Raw genomic sequence first — 18,495 nt, 5'->3', positions numbered from 1 at the left:
GCCTCCATATCTGCAATACACAAGAAAGTACACCCAAGGACACACATACAACACACACGGTGTGGCTTTGGGGCTCTGTGCCACTATTTTGGGCAAGACTTTGCCACTTCCCTGGACCTGTTTCTCCCTCTACAAATGTCCCTGCCAGGAAGCTCTGCCATGCAGTCACTTCTAAAACCTGCACAAGAAATGCCAAATACCCAGAAAGAAGCCAGAAGTTAGTTGATTTACAGGGTGAGACTACTGGAACTAGACTCTCTTGGGTGAGATGAGGAACCACCCAGTTGCTGGGTGACAGCTCTTCTCCATCCTAGAGCCAGGATTCCATCTGTACAGTGGGGTGAATGAGTCCTCCTAGAGAAAGCAGTGGTGAGGCCTGGCCAGGAAGAAGGGTACTTCATGAGTATTGAGGAGGTGAAAGCTAGAGCCATCATTCTGATGGGTCTTTAATTCTCACACTGGATGATTTGGGGTGGGGGACCACAGGGAGGAGGTTCATTTACAGGATGAGCACCAAGAGGATCAAAAGGCAGAGCTTAGCTAATGGGTTCTGTTCAAAGCCAGGCGGACAGGCTGGGGCAGGTTAGCTATGGTGGGCAAACAGGCAGATTGGAGTCACTGGGTACCCACAAGCTGGGCTCTTGGCACACCTTTGGGCTAGGCAACCCTGTGGTCACCACTCCTATGCAGATCCCATTAGTGTGAGGGGAGGGGTGTGGACTGGGAAAGGGAAGAGACCCAAAATGAGCAAAGCAGCAGGCCTCTGAGAGGGGAAAGAGGCTCTCCAGCCCAGAGCCTAGGGGGGCTGTGCTTTTTGTGTTCAGGGATGTGGGCATGCATGAGTGTGTGTGTGTGTGTGTGTGTGTGTGTGTGTGTGTGTGTGTCCTCTCTCAATGAAAGAGATGGAGCTGGGCGGTGGTGGTGCATGCCTTTAATCCCAGCACTTGGGAGGCAGAGGCAGGTGGATTTCTGAGTTTGAGGACAAAGTGAGTTCCAGGACAGCCAGGGCTATACAGAGAAACCCTGTCTCAAAACAAAACAAAACAAACAAACAAACAAACAAAAACAAACAAACAAAAAACAAAAGAAACAGATGGGATTGCCATCCCTTACCATCAGGAAAGCTTTGGAGATGAAATGAATTCCTTCTTTATTAAAGCAGAGGGGGAAGGCTTGGGGAAGATGGTAGTGTGTATACAGGCACAAATGCCCAGTTCTACCCAGTTGCTCTCAATATACAGCTGTGTGCCTGTGAGTGTGCCAGTGGTTATGTTTGAGGGAGCTATGTGCACACTGCAAGGCATGAACTCTGGTGTATGTGTGTTACGCTGTGTGGGGCAGGTTGAGTATGGTGGGAGGGGTTATGTACCTGAAGTCTAATTGTGTATAATCTCAAGTACACGGAAGAGGCTCTGCCAGTCTCAGGAGCCAACCTTATCATCCTAAAGGCCAGGCTGGCAGCAGCCCAGGGCCAGGCCTGGCTCTGGGGAAGGGAACCTCTGCCCTGGGATACTGTCCCTTACTCCCGGGGTCAGTGCAAACAGAAGTCCAGGCTGGGATGGAGATTTGCACTAAATCAGGACTTTTAGCCCATGGCAGGTGTCCACCCCACAGCTCTGCCCCACCTTCAGTTCAAATGCAGAAATGCATGAGATGGTGGGGATGGACCAGTGCCACCATGCCTGGTGTTCCCGTCACAACTCCCAACTAAAAAGGAGGCTTTGAACTTTTTTGGCAGTGGTGGCCAGAGACAAAGACCTCAGTACTGTCAATATTGACTGAGAGGTCACTGCCCAGGCAGAGCATGCTTCGGGCAGGTGAAGGGCCTGCGGCTGCTCAGCTCTGCCTATCGTGTATCATCTTGGGAGTGGATTAGGACAAGCCACGTCACCCCTTGGGAACCAGAGCTTCAGAACCCATCACCCAAGGCCCATTCCAATAGATGTAAGAGGCTTGGAAATAAAGGAAATGGCAAGTCAGAAATGAATGAATGAATGAATAAGACTAATGCATTCAAACTTGATTAGTTATTAATTCTAGAAGTCAAAACAATGTTATTATCCTTGAAATCCATTTGCAGGCTCAGTCTCTTCATTTTGCCAGAATTCCCTGCTTTACACACCCCTCCCAAGAAACCATAGCCAGGGTAAAGGGATTGCAGTCTGAGGTTTGGGGTGCACTGCGAGCTATCATTGGAGAAGGATGGGTTAAGAATTTTAGGAAGCACTTCTGGGGTGAGGTACAGGGCACAGCAGGCATGCCGCATGCCCTACCTCAGTGGACCTCATGAATACTTCTGAAGGTATTGCTGTTGTGGTCTGTGATAGGAGTTGCTGGGTAAGGGACAAAGTGCCCAGAAACATGATTGGAAATCCTTTAGAAAGGTCCTAGGCCTTAGGGGCACCTCAGTGCTGAGGTGGAAATGCACAGGTGGCTTATGTCTGTGGGCGATGCTAACCTAGAGCCATCGTCTATCTGTGCCTATTGTGGACAGGAGGTGTTCAGGAGCAGGATGCTGCGGATGGCCTTCCTACCACGCCAGAGCAAGTGCATGCTGATGGAGGGGTGGGTGCATAGGACCTATGCTGTTGGGACCCGTTACTATTCTTCCTGTGACGTGCCCCACCCCCCTTACTACTTGAGTGCTGATTGGATTTGTGTTTGTTAACCACATTCAGGATGCCTGCCCTTGTAGTAAAACAATTCAGAAAAACTGAGTGCCATAGCCAAGGTCACTCTGTCAGCTTGACTTTATAGCATCTGCTCCTTTTGCCCCTGATCTCTGGCTGTATACACATGATGGAAGCCAGTGTATACTTGGCAGATGCCAAAGGCTGGATTAGGCTGGGGTAGTGGGGACACCAGGAGGGATGGAAGTATTCTTCAACACTGGTGTTGCAGGTCAGTGCTCCATCTCTAGAACACAGGGGAGGGGAGTGATGGTCAGAGAGCCAAAGCCTTTCTCCAGGTTCTCAGTGGTGCCAGGATAGAGCCATGCCTCTCTTCAAAGCTGCAGGCCGTGGCCATGCCCCACTTCCTGAGAAACCCCTCTGCAGCTCCTGTCCTCACTGCTTGGGGACTGAAGCCAAACCCTCTAACCAGCATTCGGTCTCCTACTTTGTCCCCTGCTTGAATGCACAGCCCAGACCTACGCAGACACCCCTGTCAAAGCCCTTCTGGTATATTCAGGAAGTTCCCTCGGATTCCTCCCCCAGCCTCTGACACACAAACAGGTCTGAGTGCCACATCTTAGGGACCAGGTGTCCTGTGCTCTCGCCCTGTTGTTCCTTCCCTTCCATTTAACAAAGCCCATCTCTTGCTCTTTAAGGCCAACTGTAGCACCTCATTCTCTGGGCCATTATCCCAACCACATGGGACACATTCATATATCCAACAGAGCACACTGCAATCCCAGCGCTGGGGACCAGAGAAATGAGGGAATTCCTGGTTTTGGGAGAATCACTATTTTAAATTAAATGTGGACATGGACGTTACAGGACACATGGAAGTGTGTTGGGGCTGCTTTCCACGTGTTGTTTGTGGTTTATCTGAGCACTTGGGCTCCTCTGAAGGCCCAGGCTCCCTGTGCCTGCTGTGTAGTCAGGGTTCTTCTCCACCCTACATTGATTTGGGGTGTTGGGAACAGTGCTCATGCATACAGGGGCTCAGTGAAGGCCCGAGTCTGGGATACTGCGGGGTCTGAAGCTCTAAGCAGATAAGAAATGATGAAGATGAGGGACCCATGCCACAAAGCCAAATGCTAAGGAAAGATCTGCTAGCAGCAGGCCACTGGTTCAGTTTTGACAGTGGCATCAAAGGCAGTTGGTGGAGGCCAGAGAACAGCCTGAGAGGACATCATCACTGGGTATGAGGTGTGAAGGACACACCTGCTTTGGACTTTTTATCCATGGTGATCACTGGGATGTACTGTGCCATGGTGGAGCCACACACTGTTCCCACTAGACTGCCCGCATCAGCTTCACGCTCATGACAATTCTATAAGGCAGGTAGGTCCTTTACTAGTCCAAATTCTCACATAAGGAATCTGGAGTTAGGGCAGGTAAGCTACCTGCTCAAAGCTGCCCAGTTTATAAGTGGCAGCTCCAAGAGCTGACTGTGGGTCCAGCTGCCCCTCAAGCCTGGGTCATTAGCTTGTCCCTCTTAGGCCTGAGGTAAGGTGTGGGCCTCGGCCAAGTTCCCCAACTTCCAGAGCAGAACTGAGGAAGAGAGGTGGGGCTTCTGCTCGTGGGGTATGGCCTTGCATTTACTCCTATTAAAGGAGACAAAGAAAGCTGTGCTGGCCAGGCTCTTCCAGCTGCGGAAGGGGAAGCCTGGCCTCTGGATCCTCCAGGAGGCTGCCACGGGGCAGGGAAGCATTGTTACCCGAGTCACGGGCCCTGCAGCTGGAGGGGGATTTCCAAGGCCTTTGGAGTAGTGAGGTGAGAGAGTGTCAGGGAGGGACAACACAGGGCAGGCTGTCATTGCCAAGCATGGATGACAGGGACCCATGGGTGGCTTCCAGATAGCCAATCTTACCCTTTCTTGGTCAATTTCTCTTGGTGGGTTCAACAGTATCTTTTCAGGGAGAGGGTCCATAGCTTTATCAATATTATCAGAAAGGTCTGGGTTCAAAGGCTGGTTCTTCACTTTAATGGGGGCAATTGTTAGCAAATAACATATCCCCTGAGCCTCAGTTTCCCTATCTGTTCAGTAGGGAAAATAGCATTTCCTCACAGGTTGGGGATGAGCTAAGTTGCTGGCCCGGTGGACGTTTCGGTGTCCCTAACGCCCCTTCCTATGCCTTCTGCTGAGGCAGATACCCATGTCTGCCGGGAGGGATGTGTGATCTGTGGGGGCATTTCATCTGGCAGTTACAAGTGTGATATTATCCCTCCACAAAGCCCTCATTATAGTCCTGCTGACAATACCACAGATAAAGCAGGGATGCCCCTGCGTGCCAGCCTCCAGGTGATTATAACATTTGGGTAAATTGCCTTTTGTCTTGCTGGAGAGCTAGCAGTGGGAGGGGCTGTGCGGGAGTTTCACTGGCCATCTTACAGAAAACCCCAGGGAGGCTCTATGGAGAGGTAGCATGGGTTTAGGGCAGGAGCTGTGATTGGCAGTGGGAAATCAGGGTTCTAGCTCTGGCTGGACCACCATTGATGGTGTGAGGGTCAGGTATGCGATGGGCCCACTTGGGGGAAGTAGCTGCTTCGAGATTAGAGGAGTCTTGACTTTCCACAGGACTGGAGGACTCGGATTTTGAGCATAAAGTAAGCAGAGGACCTAAGTGAAAGTAGCCATCTGTGGTTCAGCCTGTTTCGTGTCTCGCTCTGGGCCAGCCCTTGGTTCTGTCACCAGTGAGAACCCCGTGTTCTCACTTTGAGCCAGCACAAATGCCATCGTTATTCATTTGGAGCTTCCTGGATGTGTGTTTTAATTCCAGCCAGGAGTTTCACCTCACCTCAGTCTCACCACCTGCAGAATAGGAATGATCAGGAGAGCCACAGAACTCTCCTGATCAAGGTTGCGGGTGTCATATGAGGTGGGGGCCTGTGCCTGAGACACAGCAGGGGCGCTCAGTAAAAACTGTCATAAGAATATCCTGCAGGCTCCTTTGCCCCTCCAGTTGGGCATTTAGGATGGTCACAGATTTCAACTGTTTAAACTTCAGAACACTAGAGTGGCCTTCTGTTTTCAGGTCTTTGGTCTGCAGTCTGCATATTCTAAAGTCGGCTGGGGTGACACCCGGCCAGGCCCCTGTGAACAGGCCTGGTAGAATGGAAAGAGAAGGCAGATGAGCCCAAGTGTGATTCCCATCTATGCTGGATTTCCAGGGGAGTGGGGATTCTTTAACCTCAGTGAGCCTCAGTTTGTCAAATATAGCTGACAGGAGAACTCTCCTACAAAATGGTAGATGTTCAGTCAGTGATAGCTGTCATCACCACCTTCCTCCCAAAGCCTCCAAACCACAGAAGACAGGTCACAATCTTTCTTCCCACTGTCCACTGAACTAAGCGTACATTCAAATGAGGTTCACGGTCTTAATTGTGAATTCTGTCTGGGACCCGCAGGTTCAAGCATAAAATGGGCCTCTCTGCAAATAATCACTGGCGTGTGATATTTTTAAGAAAGCAAAGCCATTGTTTCTGATTGAAGGAAAGTCAGTGCTGTTTTGAAGAGAAGCACGATTAGGCAGTGGCGCTCTCTTTCACCACTGGGAATTAGACGCCGTTTGAGAGATTTGTGAGCTCCAGGACATTTGCCAGATGTGCTTGATTCTACATTTCAGACAACAAAGGGGATAATGTTGGCGGGAATCTTGACGGCACTGCTGATGATCGGGATATTCTTTGAGGATGGTACTGAGACCTTTCAGGGGAGGATTTCAGCTTTTACATAAACTAATTTGGGATGCTCACTCTCTGTCTTGCACAAAGCAAATTTAGTTCATTGTTAGCTGTATCTGCTAAAATGGTTACAAGGGTTTTTTTCCTTGAATATTAATAATGCGCCTTTCATTGGAGATGCTCGAATGGGGTGTCATTAATTGGGGGGGGGGTAGTAAGGATTAGTGGTATAGTTCTCTCCAAAATGGTTACTACTAATACCATGAGGCAAGCAACAGCCACAGGAAAAAGATGCGTGACAAAACATGGCTTTGGCTTACTCTTCCTGAGAAGGGGGAAGGCAAGGTGTGTGCAGGGGCATCATTAGTTAATCTCCAGGGTTTTCATTATATTAAAGGTAATTATCCTGAACATCTTCAAATGCTCCCATATTGGGGCGCAGTGTATAAAGGGCCTCTTTTCAAATAAGGTTAAATTTAATTTGGAAGGCTGTTGTGGCTTTGTCTTAAGACTCTAGAGTGTGTCATTTCGTCTATTTGGGACCCTCGCTGAGCTCTAGGTGGATGCCAGTGACTAGTTTTGGTAGAGGAACAATTAAGAATCAGGAATGACCATGTCTACAGAGAAGACGGATGAGCAGAAAGTGAATTTGTGCACAAACTGGCAAGAAGAAAAGAAGAATGTAGTTAACCAGCTTCCTGTGACTGTATCAAAATAACTGAGGCAATTAATTTATAAAGAGAGAAAGTCTATTTAGCTCATGTTGTAAAAGATTCCTGTCCAAGATCAGCAGCCTGGTTGCTTTGGGCCTCTGCTGAGGGTGGCACATCAGTACAAGTGTCATGTGAAGGGCAAACTGTGAAACTGCAAGCCAAAGCCAAGCAGAAAAACTGGAACAGAGGTCTCACAAGGTCTTTCAATGGCATGCATCCAGTGACCTAAGGACCTCCCCTCGGGTTTTACCTCTTCATGACACCACCTGGTGCCCAAGCCTTCTCCCTGGGGGCCTGTGAAGGACAGTGCCTACATTTGAACCATAGCAAACAGACTTGGGGTTTTGGTCTAACTTTGTTAACAGCTGTGTGACCAACCAAAAACTAATTCTGTTTATAAAAGGCTTATTTTTTATTTTATGTGTATGAGTGTTTTGCCTGCCTAATGTCTATGGTGCATATGTGTCTGGTGCTCACACAAGCCAGAGACAGGTGTCAGATTCCTTGGAAATGGAGTTATAAAGAGGGTTGTAAGCCACCACGTGGTGCTGGGGCTTGAACACAGGTCCTCTGCAGGAGCAGCAATAATCTTAACCACTGAGACCTCTCTCCAGTCCCCCATAAGGAAGTTGTTAGCCTGTCAGACACCAACTATCACATTGCAAACTAATAGATCATGCAGGTTTTCCACTTAGAGCAGGTCCTGAGCACAGGGGCTGGCCAGACTCCTCCCCAGTGAGCACCCCTCTCCCAGCCTTTCCCAGAGTGGTGAGTGTCAGGTAAAGCCACTCTGCAGAAAGAACAGACAGACATCCTGGCCTCCCTCAGGCTCTTTGCTGAGCACTAAGACATGAGGAGGCCCGTGGCAGGTAGAGGAAAGAAGGGAAGGCTGTCTGAGGATGCACGTTAATGGATGACTTGTAGCCTGGGTGGACTTGAACGTGGTATAGCACACACAGTGGGGGGTGGGGAGGGTAGTGGACAGTAAACCTTCAAACAAATTGAGCTCTGAATGCTGTGAGGGACTGTGGACCCTAAACTCCAGCAGCATTTCATTTCCCACGCAGAACCCTGAGGACTCAGCAAGATTAGCATAGCCAATCACACTCACCTCCCAAGAGACTTCTTTGCTTCTCAGCACCCAGAGAAAACATAATAAGCCCCAGGGCCCAACTCACTCCCCCTTCCTGCAGCCGGAGTCAGTAATCATCATAGTGATGGCAGCCTCAACCCACTAATCACACAACACCTGTCTGGGCCAGGTGCTAGGCTGTGTATTCATATACTTAATTTCCATTTCCCACCCACAGCTCCTTCAGAGAGGTACTATCACCATACCCCTTTTATAGATGAGGAAACTGAGGCCCATAGTGGGAAAGTGAGCTTTCCATGATCACAGCTGTGGGGGATCTCAGATTAGAGGCCTACCAATGATAGGGGTTCCAAGCCCTGAGTTTTTAATCACTATATCACTAAGTCCTCATGTCTCCCATTGGTTAAAAGGTGGCCAGCCTGTTTGGTTGTATTTGCTGTACTTAGGGGTGTATAGAGTAACTGTGCCCAGTGGCTGTTACTTTCAGCTCACTGTCTCAAACAGAATGCTCTAGGAAGAATAGAAAGATGACTGCTGGGGAGATGGAACAATTAGACTATCACCAGAAAGCCATTTGCTATTCTGATTCCAGTCATAGGACACCCCATTCCTGCTGCCAACATGCATGGGAGCTTTTCCTGAGGTCCAAGGAGCATGAGCAGAGGCTTTAAGGTGGACAGAAATGACTGGTGCCACTGGGGTAGCAGCAGGGACCCAAGTAGTGTGTGCCCAACCTAGTAATTCAAGCCCAAGCCAGTTGCAGCATTGGACCAACCAAACCCAAACTCTGCAGATCAGATATGTCCCAAGAGTCCCTGGATTGTGACCTGTGGTGGCCGATAAGATAGTTTGGAACCGTTTTGCTACACAGAAGTATAACGGATTGATTTTATTCAAAATAGCAAGCTGTCTGCCTACTGTGTACAGGGAATTGAACTTTCAATTTTAGTGGGAGAATATGTGAGACGTGTGAGGAAAAGTTCTGCCTTGCCTGCATCTTCTGTTACAAAGACTTGATCAGCTCACGTGAGAAGCACTGAACGGTGGTAAGTTAGGCATAGTCACAGAGCCCTGGGTATCGTAAGCTTCCAAGGAAAGGTACTTCACTGTCACGGGCTAAACACTGCTTGAGAAGCCTATGAGGCTACAGAGGAGAAGGCAAGTGGGCAGTGGAGGGAGGTGGGCCAGGAAAGGCTGCCTCCAACAGTCCTTGGAGAGAGGTGTGGAATCAGCCTAGTGCCAACCAGACAGCACGTAACAGTAAGCAGACTAGAAAATATTGAACATTGTGTGTGTAAAGTACACACTCGCACACAGGCTTGTGTTATGACTTCAGCCATAAGGGAAAACACTCCTGATGTGCCCAAGAGCCTGTGCCTTTCCTGGTGCTGTGACACACATTATACCCTGACAGAAGCAACTAAAGGGAGAAAGGATTTACTTGGCTCATAGTTCTGGTTTATAGTCCTGGGGAAGCCAAGATGGCAGGAGCTTGAGAGAACTGGTCACACCAAGTCAAGAGCAGAGAGCAGTGAATTAATGTATCCACTATACTGTCAGCTTCCTTTCTCTACCCCAATACAGTCCTGCCCAGGAAATGGTGTTGTCCACAGTAGAAAGGTCACCTTATCTCAACTAGCATGATCAAGACAATCCCCTACAGACATGCTGATACATTCTTCCTAGGTTATTCTCAATTGTGTCAAGTTGATATTTAAAACTAACTGGCATGGACTAAGAGCCAAACTCAAGAGGGCCCAGGTTGCCTGTCTGATCTCTTGGAATTCTGGAGGTTTTAAAAACCATTTTAATGAGTACACAGGTGGATTTAATTTATTTAAAAGCCTAGCACAGTTTTCATGGTGGTAATGCTAGCTATTCAGAAGGCTTTAACAGGAGGTTTGCATGAGCCCAGGAGTTCAAGGCTAGCTTGAGCAACTTAGCAAGATGTTGTCTCAAAAGAAGAGTTAATTTTTACAGTAATGCAGGTGCCACAGTCCTCTCAGTTAAGAAAAGCATCTCTTGGGGCTGTTGAGATGGTCTAGTGATTAAAAGCATGGGGTGCTCTTCCAGGGGACCTGAGTTCCATTCCCAGCACCCTCTGTAACTATAGTTCACAACCATCTATTGCCTTCTTCTGGCCTCCATGTGCACCAGGCATACAAGTGGTGAACAGACATAATGTGCCAGCGATACACTGTCCACAGTTAAAAAAAAAAAAAAAAACAAACCAACAACAACAACTACAAAAAAAAAAAAAAAACAAAAACAAAAAAAACCCAAAGCCATGTCCAGACAATTTGGATCTTCATGTATGTTTGTGGTTTAGCAACAGCTGTGGCTGCCGAGGCAGGGAAAAAGTCAAACTCATGTAGTAAGGCAGATAGAAAAAGGAAAAACCAACCCCAAATGAACCAACCAACCAACCAACCAACCAACCAAACGAACCCCACCCACCCACTCTTCACTAGTGCCCCAGCCCATCACTTCCTTCAGAGTAAATGTCCATAGAGAAACCAACTTCAGATTGACTAAGAAACTCTTTTCCTGCTGAATAGTTTAGATAGTGCCAAAAGTTGCCTACAGGCTGCTGAGGGAGAAAGTGCAAGCTGGACCCCCTGCATCTTACAGCTGTGATGGGGTGTGGGGGGGTGCGCTCTCTGGTGCAATAGTGATATGAAAGTTATGGGATAACCAACTGCTATCTGATTGGACATTAGGCCTGCTGGAATGCATACCTCATACTGTAAACCAGATCAGAAGTCATGACTGAGGATCATGGGCCTCGGCAGTGGGCTGGGTGGTGTGTGTGTATGGGGGTGGGGGAGCGATGACAGAAGACATACAACAGTACACGGGGGACAGGACAGAAGGGGACCATGACCTATAGCTGTCATTTTACTCAATGGCCATGCTTTCGAACTGCATTCTAAATATTTATACTCATGTGTGCTGATCTCAGCTTTGGTCAGAAGAGCTTTGAGCACTGGGCAGTGGTTAAAAGCAGAGACTCATAAGCGGTCCATGTGTTGGGCCTGAATGCCCAGCTATGGGTGGGTCAGTTATACCAACCTTCAGCCACCCTAGACTCAGCAAACTGTGAGAGAGGGGAATGGCCACATCAGGCCTACAGACCAGCAGGTCAGACCCCAGGTTGCAGAGGGGGAGCACTGTTAATGGCACATTGGGATGTAGGGAGAGGGGCCCTGGACACAAGATGGACAGCAGAGCAGGTGAATAGTTGGTCAGAGAGACTCCCTTTAGTGGTGTTCTGGACTCCAAACTTTGCATGTCTTATATCAGGACCAGAACACTCTTGGCTCTGGTTCTCTCTATTATTGACTCTTAGGGTCAGAAGGACACCTGGGATTATCCAGCCCAACCATTTCATTTACAGACAAGGAAGGAAGGAAGGAAGGAAGGAAGGAAGGAAGGAAGGAAGGAAGAAGGAAGAGGGAGAGAGAGAAAGGAAGAAAGAAAGAGAAATGTCCAGAGAGGGAAGGCTCCAGCATTCAGCATTCAGAGAGCTAGAACTTTAACTCAGGTTTTAATGGGTCCCCAGCCTGGCCTATGAGTTGTCTTTTAGTTGCCTTCCCCCACCTAACAACCATCTTGCCAGTCTCATCTTAATTCCTTTACCATTTTCTCTCTATGTAAATGAGTCTTTCTAAAGGATAAATCACCTTCAACCTGAAACAACCCCCTGCTCCAGTTGCCCCTCCCCACTCCATCACTACATCTTTTCTTAGTTCATGCTCTTGAGCCCGCTGTAGTTCTCTGGGTGTCAGATGTCCTCTCCTGACTATAAACCTTGTCACACTCTTCCCAGCCCTGCTGTGTTTGGTTTCTCTCCACGTCCTGTGAAGCCACCCTGGCTTGCGCCCCTCCAGGGTTGGGTATTCCTCCCACGTATGGTGGCAGCAACTCTGTAGTGTCAGGATCACTTTCTCTCCTGTCTTTCCTGCTCCCTGGGGAAGAGTCTGGGACACTGCTCCATCCACATACTTAGCCAGATCCAGACCGAGGAAGTGTTAGTAAAACCCTGCTGAGCAAGCCATTAGTGTCCATCCTCCAGTGCCCCAAAGTTTAAATATGTCACTGAGAACAGCTTCTGGAACTTTCTGGTTCCCCTATCATGACATGTGTTTTCATGGTTCCATGCCTTTACACATTCTCTATGCTTGAAATGCCTTTTCCTGACTTTCTAGCTCATGCAATCACTGTGTATCCATCGTTTGTTTGTCTTGACCAGGTGGGCCTCAAATTCTTTATCCATATGAGGATCAAGCAAGCCCTACTAGTCCTCCTGCTGCTGCCTCACAAGGGCTGGGATTCAGGGGTGCACCACCACGCGTGGCTTATGTGTACTGTTGCCTCATGCTATGAAACAAGTACTCTATGGTCTAAACTGCATCCCTGGTCATTCATCCTTTAAGACCCATTACCTTGGGGGGGGCTTTTTTCTATTTCAACTTATTCCCCTCTCCTTCATATCCTACTTATTCTCAAAGTCTGCCCATTGGGGTCCATATCCCATTATATTGCAATTTGAGTGCTTCTGTGTCTGTCTTGAACATTATTAGGCAGTGACTCTTTGGATCAGGATGCCGCTCTGAGGAGACAGCACTGGAATACAACTCAAACCTTAAAAGCTTCAAAGGAATCACCTACATTCTACTATAACTGTAGAAAGATGGGACCAGCATGCGGTGCTCCAGGATGCTCCAGAGTATATTTCATACAGCCTTACTTCTGCAAACGTGTTCCTACTGCCCCACTTCCCAGCGAACGTCATAGCCAAACACACTTGAGCCATGACACAGACATACCACCACCGGCCAGGACAGACTCAGAGCTCACACTGGTTCCTTGACTTATCTGGCTTACAGATCCTTACTTTTCTTTGTTGCCCTCAGGACTGAAACAAAGGCCTTGTGCATACTAGACAAGTGCTCACTACCTCTGAGATACATCAGTCGTGCTTCCAGCCTATTTACTAAGCATCTGCAGTGTGCTAGCTTCATGTTATTAGGACGGCCCTGTGTTTGGTGCTGAGGCATGCTTGTGTACTGTGTCAGGCTTTAGGAACATTGTTTTTTGCAATGCAGCTTTGAACTTTACTAGTTCATAGGTCTCAGTTCTTGAGGGAGCATGGCCCTGTCAGGAGATGCAATGGTGAGGTTCCAATGAGCTTAGCATGGAGGAGAGCATTGCACAGGCTGGAGTAACTAACTGCTCCTGGTTGCTGGGCTAACTGCATTGTTGTTATACAGTCTGGCAAAGAAAGCACTATGTAGAACACACTCCTTAACACTTGTGCCGCTGGTAGAAACTTAACAAAAATAGAATTAACCAACTGAACAGCCAGACTGTTTTAGTTTGGACATTTTTGGCAGGACTCTCAGGATTCAGACCCTTTATAAATGACAGTTTAGGTCACCTTGCCAGATTTCAAACAAACAAAAAACTAGAGCAGAGGAAAGAGGCTAAGAGGGTGTGATGTGAAAGTGGAAAAAAGAGTTTTGTTATCTTCAGCCTCACCCCGCCCCCCCATCAAAGATGCAGTGATGATAGTCCCTTCCCCTACCTAGCTTCTCCGTTAGGTTTATCTGCATCCACAGCCTTGCATGCATGCCCCCCCCCAGCTAATTATTTCATAGACTAATAACTGACAGTGGCCAACTGGTTATAGATTCTTCATTCAGGACTGATTAGAAATTAATATTAATTATTAATATTAATTATTAATTATTAGAAATTAATATTAATTGAACATGGTGCAGGGTCTTTGGACTTCTATCTCTCCTGCTAATAGGAGGCGGTGCAGGGTCTTTGGACTTCTATCTCTCCTGCTAATAGGAGGCGGCAGTATCTTTGTATTTGTAGAAAGGACCATCAGCTTGTTGATAGCCTGTGCTAGCCTTGAGCTTGTTGATAGCCTGTGCTAGCCTTGAGTCTGAGGCCGCGGCTCAGAACTGGGACACAGAGGACAGCTTTTTGGGGAAGTTCTGACATCTGTAGAACTCACCTGCTCAGGAGCATGTGAAGGGGACTGGGCCAGGCAGGAGCTTCTGCTGTTCAGCTCTGCTCTGTGTAGGGTGGGGGTGGGGAGGGGCAACAACCCCTGGCACAGACTGACAAAGCAGGTACAAAGCAGGACAAAGCATGCTTGCTTGCTTTTCTTTTCTTTCTTCTTCCTTCTTCCTTCTTTCTTCTTTTTTCTTTTTTCTTTTTCGAGACAGGGTTTCTCTGTGTAGCCCTGGCTGTCCTTGAACTCACTCTGTAGACCAGGCTGGCCTCGAACTCAGAAATCTGCCTGCCTCTGCCTCCCAAGTGCTGGGATTAAAGGCGTGCGCCACCACTCCCAGTACAACGTGCTTTCTGTTTTGTTTGCTCTTCACATTAGTGTTGCTTAGCGGTGGCATTTTACATCCAGTGTCATTTTGTTCTACACTTCCAGATACAGCATTCAGCATCATTTCACTCCCCTGAGACCGCACTGGGAAGCCTGGCAGTGTCCCCTTCTCTGAGCCCTGTGCTGCAGCTCCTTATGCCTCCACTCACTTCCTGGGACACCACTCTCCCTACCCACCCCCACTGTTGCCTTTGGCCCTAGGCCTGGAAGCATAGCTACTTCATGGGTGACTTTCTCTGCTGACCTTCTTGGTGCTTTCTCAGTGCTAGCCATTTAGCCCAGCTCCTGACAGGCACTTCTTCTGATTTTCTTGACCAGTCCTGACTGATACAAGTGGAGAAGACAGAGTTCCTTCTCACATGGACCAGATGGCCGTGAGGCAAATGGTACCATAAATGGTTATTTATCTAGGATTTTAATAAATATGGGAGGGACATTAGCATATGATAGACCCTTTGGGACATTGCTCTGCTTAGCACTGGCTGGGATGGCTTTCTGAGGCTCACCTGGTCCCGAGGCACAGTGTTCACAGCTTCACGGGGGAAACACAGGCCTGAGCCCCGGGTCTAATTATTCAGCATGCTCCTTTCAGAGCAGTTCTGGATCCAAGCCTTGGGACCACCACACAGTTCCTCTGTCTGCTCTGTCTGTCTGCTCTCATGGCAGCCCTACAGACCACACTCCGATGGCATCCTCACTGAAGTCTCTGAGGGAAGGAGATGCTATCCACTGCGTGGAGCCATTGCTCAACTTGGTACTTCCTCACCACAGAGAGGCTTCTCCTCAGAAACAGCAAATCCCTTAATAGCATATGCAGGTCTCACTCTCGCTCTGTCTCTGTTTCTGTCTGTCTGTCTTTCTTTCTGTTACTCTCTCTCTCTTTGTGTGTCTGTTCTTTCTGTCTGTTACTCTCTGTGTCTGTTCCTTCTGTCTCTCTGTCACTCTGTGTGTGTGTGTGTATGACTATACATGCGTGTGACTGTACATGTGTGGACAGGTCTCTGAGGTCTACAGCTGTTGTTACCTTGATGGATCTATGACTCCAGAAAAACAACTGTGTCCCATGCATTATAGGAACACCCATGCTCCTGTCCATTGTCTCCTGGGAGTTAGTGACCCCATGAATTATAGAAACACCCACAGTCTTGTCCATTGTCTCTTGGGAGTCAAGTCACTGTGAAGTCTGATTGGCCTTGGGATCTCTCACTAAAATGAACTTCTGCATCTGCCAGCTAGCTGGCGGCAGCCAGCCTCCCTGGACTACAAGGAACCACTCCTCTCTGGCCAGGCCTGTGCTTCCCCCTCTGTTTGACATGTTTCTCCTCATGTCCAAGGTCAATTGCTAGGTGCCACCTAAGATGCTATGTCCTTAAAACCTCTGGCACCTTGGTTCTGAACTTGGGACTCTAAGCCACCCCTTCATGGTGTCCCAACCCTTCACTTCCAGGGCCATGCCTTTCTTTGATGGCCTGCTTCAGGATGCTAGCAACTGTTTGTAGTCCTCTCTGCTGCCCATCAGATATCAGCTGCAGCAGAAAGGGGCCAGGGTCTAGCTTCTCTTTGCTGTACTAAGCACTAAGCATGGCGTCTAGAACACAATAGGAGTCAACTAACGCTAGATGAAGGGATGGATACCAAAGACTGCCCTTTAATCTCTCAGCAGAGACTCCAGTGCTATCACAGTGAAACTATGAATACCTTTGGTCTTACTCTGTGGCCGTACACAGGCTTACCAGCTTTGAATTCTGGAGACATCAGATAGCCCACACTTCTCTCTTTTTTTAAATAGATGCAGACTCACGTGCACACACTTGTGCAGCCATCCCTACAGGTAAAGATAAAGAGTGTCTGAGATGTCAGCACACACCTACCAGCATTTCTCAGAAAGCGGTTCCGGTAATCCTTGATGACCCTGGTCGTGGGGTTATAGAAGCCATCTCCACAGTCATAGTAGCCCAGGGGAATTCTTCTGGGTGGGTCCATGTTGGTGAGCTGAGAGATACCTTAAGGAGGCACAAAAGACAATTAGTACATCAGCAAGGCCACTTGCAAACCCATTACTCAGATGTCACCGCAGGCTGATGTTCATGTGGCTGGCACCACTGTGGGACCAAATGCTCCTTTTGCAGGGCCAGGAGCAAAGTCAGCAGGAATGGTCCCAGGGAACTTTTGGAAAGGGGCTGTGCACAGGGCCTTGGGAACTGGACTCCTGCCTTCTCTGACCTCATCCTCATCCATTTCTTGAGCCACCATGATGAAGTTCTGAAGTCAGAAAAACCCTGATGGAGGGAGTAGATTTAAGAGAGGAGTGCCCACCATGTGGGCAAAGGCCACAAGTGTGAACCCTTGGCTATGCTCAGGAAACCTGGGAGAGGAACCTCGATGATGGAGGGCTCTAGGAAAGGGTAAGCAGACCCTGACATCTGGACTTTCTCCCAAATGCCACAGTGGTACCTCTCATTTTTTTCTTGTGTGCTAGACATCTGGCTCCTTCTGTCTCAGTTAATCCCCAGAGCAGCTCATCTTACAGAGAAGAGAGCTCACATCAGAGGCCGAGTAACAGGCCCAATGCCAGCTAGCTAGGAAGCAGCCTGGCTCTGGGTGTTAAGTGACACAGCAAGGAAGGAATGGGTCTGAGCCTGATTTCTAAGCCAGGGGTGTGGGACCCCCAGAGGGAAAGAAAATCATACAGACGTTTCAGGTCTTGTAATGTCATGGCTGGAGTAAAGGGGGATGCTGGAATTTCTCATTTTCTCTCTTTCTTTCTTTCTTTCTTTCTTTCTTTCTTTCTTTCTTTCTTTCTTTCTTTCTTTCTTTCTTTCATTTTTCGAGACAGGGTTTCTCTGTATAGCCCTGGCTGTCCTGGAACTCACTCTGTAGACCAGGCTGGCCTCAAACTCAGAAATCCGCCTGCCTCTGCCTCCTGAGTGCTGGGATTAAAGGTGTGCACCACCACGCCCGGCTCTCTCATGTTCTTTTCATCTGAAGTCCTGAATTTCCCTTTCTCTGAGCAGCAAACTGAACGCCACATGCTCCCCCCCCATGCTGTGTTTACAGGTCTGCATCCTGCAAGAGCAAACTCCCCAATGTTCTCTAATTATACACTTGACCCCGACTCTAGCCAAACCGCATGTGCATTGGCAATGATTACTGAATGTCTTTCTATGCCAGGGGCTTTGAAGCCATTCTGTGGCTCAGACCTCAGACCGGTTGCCATCTTAGATATACATGCAGAAGTCAAGGTCACCCTTTAACCATCTCAATTTTCTACTCTGTGATGCACAGCAGGGGGAGAGTGATCAGAAAGGGCACCTTTCTCTTATTGCTGATGGACTCCTAAGGCAGAAAACCACTGCCATGATTTAGTAGGGGAAGGCACAGAGAGATGGAATCCCTTGGTCTCATTGTCCTGATCAGCTAGTGGGCCTGAGGTGTAAGGACTGGCTTCTGTGGCTCTCTGGGTCTACTGCATCCATCTTCTTGAGAAGTTTCAGTGGGGACCAGTGGGGACTCTTTGAAAAATCAAAGAGACAAGACAGGGACGAGAGGGACCCACGGCCAGAACACAGCCCACAGAGGACAGGTTCTACCAAGTCTCCCCCCTCCATTCCCACTCTCTCTTGCTATAATGCTTACATATTTTTAGCATGACATCTGTCATGTGCCATGCACCTGACATCCATGCAGAGCACTGTTGTAGGTGCAAACTCTCTTATTGCTGATGGACTCCTAAGGCAGAAAACCACTGCCATGATTTAGTAGGGGAAGGCACAGAGAGATGGAGTCCCTTGGTCTCATTGTTCTGATCAGCTAGTGGGCCTGAGGTGTGAGGACTGGCTTCTGCGGCTCTCTGGGTCTACTGCATCCATCGTCTCCTGGAGAAGTTTCAGTGGGGACCAGGCACTTGTCTCTAGCACCCTTGCT

General features: G+C 48.5%; 1 protein-coding gene across 1 annotated transcript in view; it reads right to left on the bottom strand.

Annotated features, from left to right (window-relative positions):
* Positions 1 to 18,495, bottom strand: part of Morn5 (MORN repeat containing 5) — a 30,237-nt gene that overhangs the window by 6,117 nt on the left and 5,625 nt on the right. The window contains exon 4 of the mRNA NM_029309.2: positions 16,443 to 16,574. Within this exon, the coding sequence (NP_083585.1) occupies positions 16,443 to 16,574 (132 nt within the window). The remainder of the gene's footprint in view (positions 1 to 16,442; positions 16,575 to 18,495) is intronic.

Source organism: Mus musculus, chromosome 2 (assembly GCF_000001635.26).
Source record: "Mus musculus strain C57BL/6J chromosome 2, GRCm38.p6 C57BL/6J".
NCBI classification, from domain to species: Eukaryota; Metazoa; Chordata; class Mammalia; order Rodentia; family Muridae; genus Mus; species Mus musculus.
The sequence above is the reverse complement of the archived record's forward strand: the minus strand, read 5'-3'. Positions and strand labels throughout refer to the sequence as shown.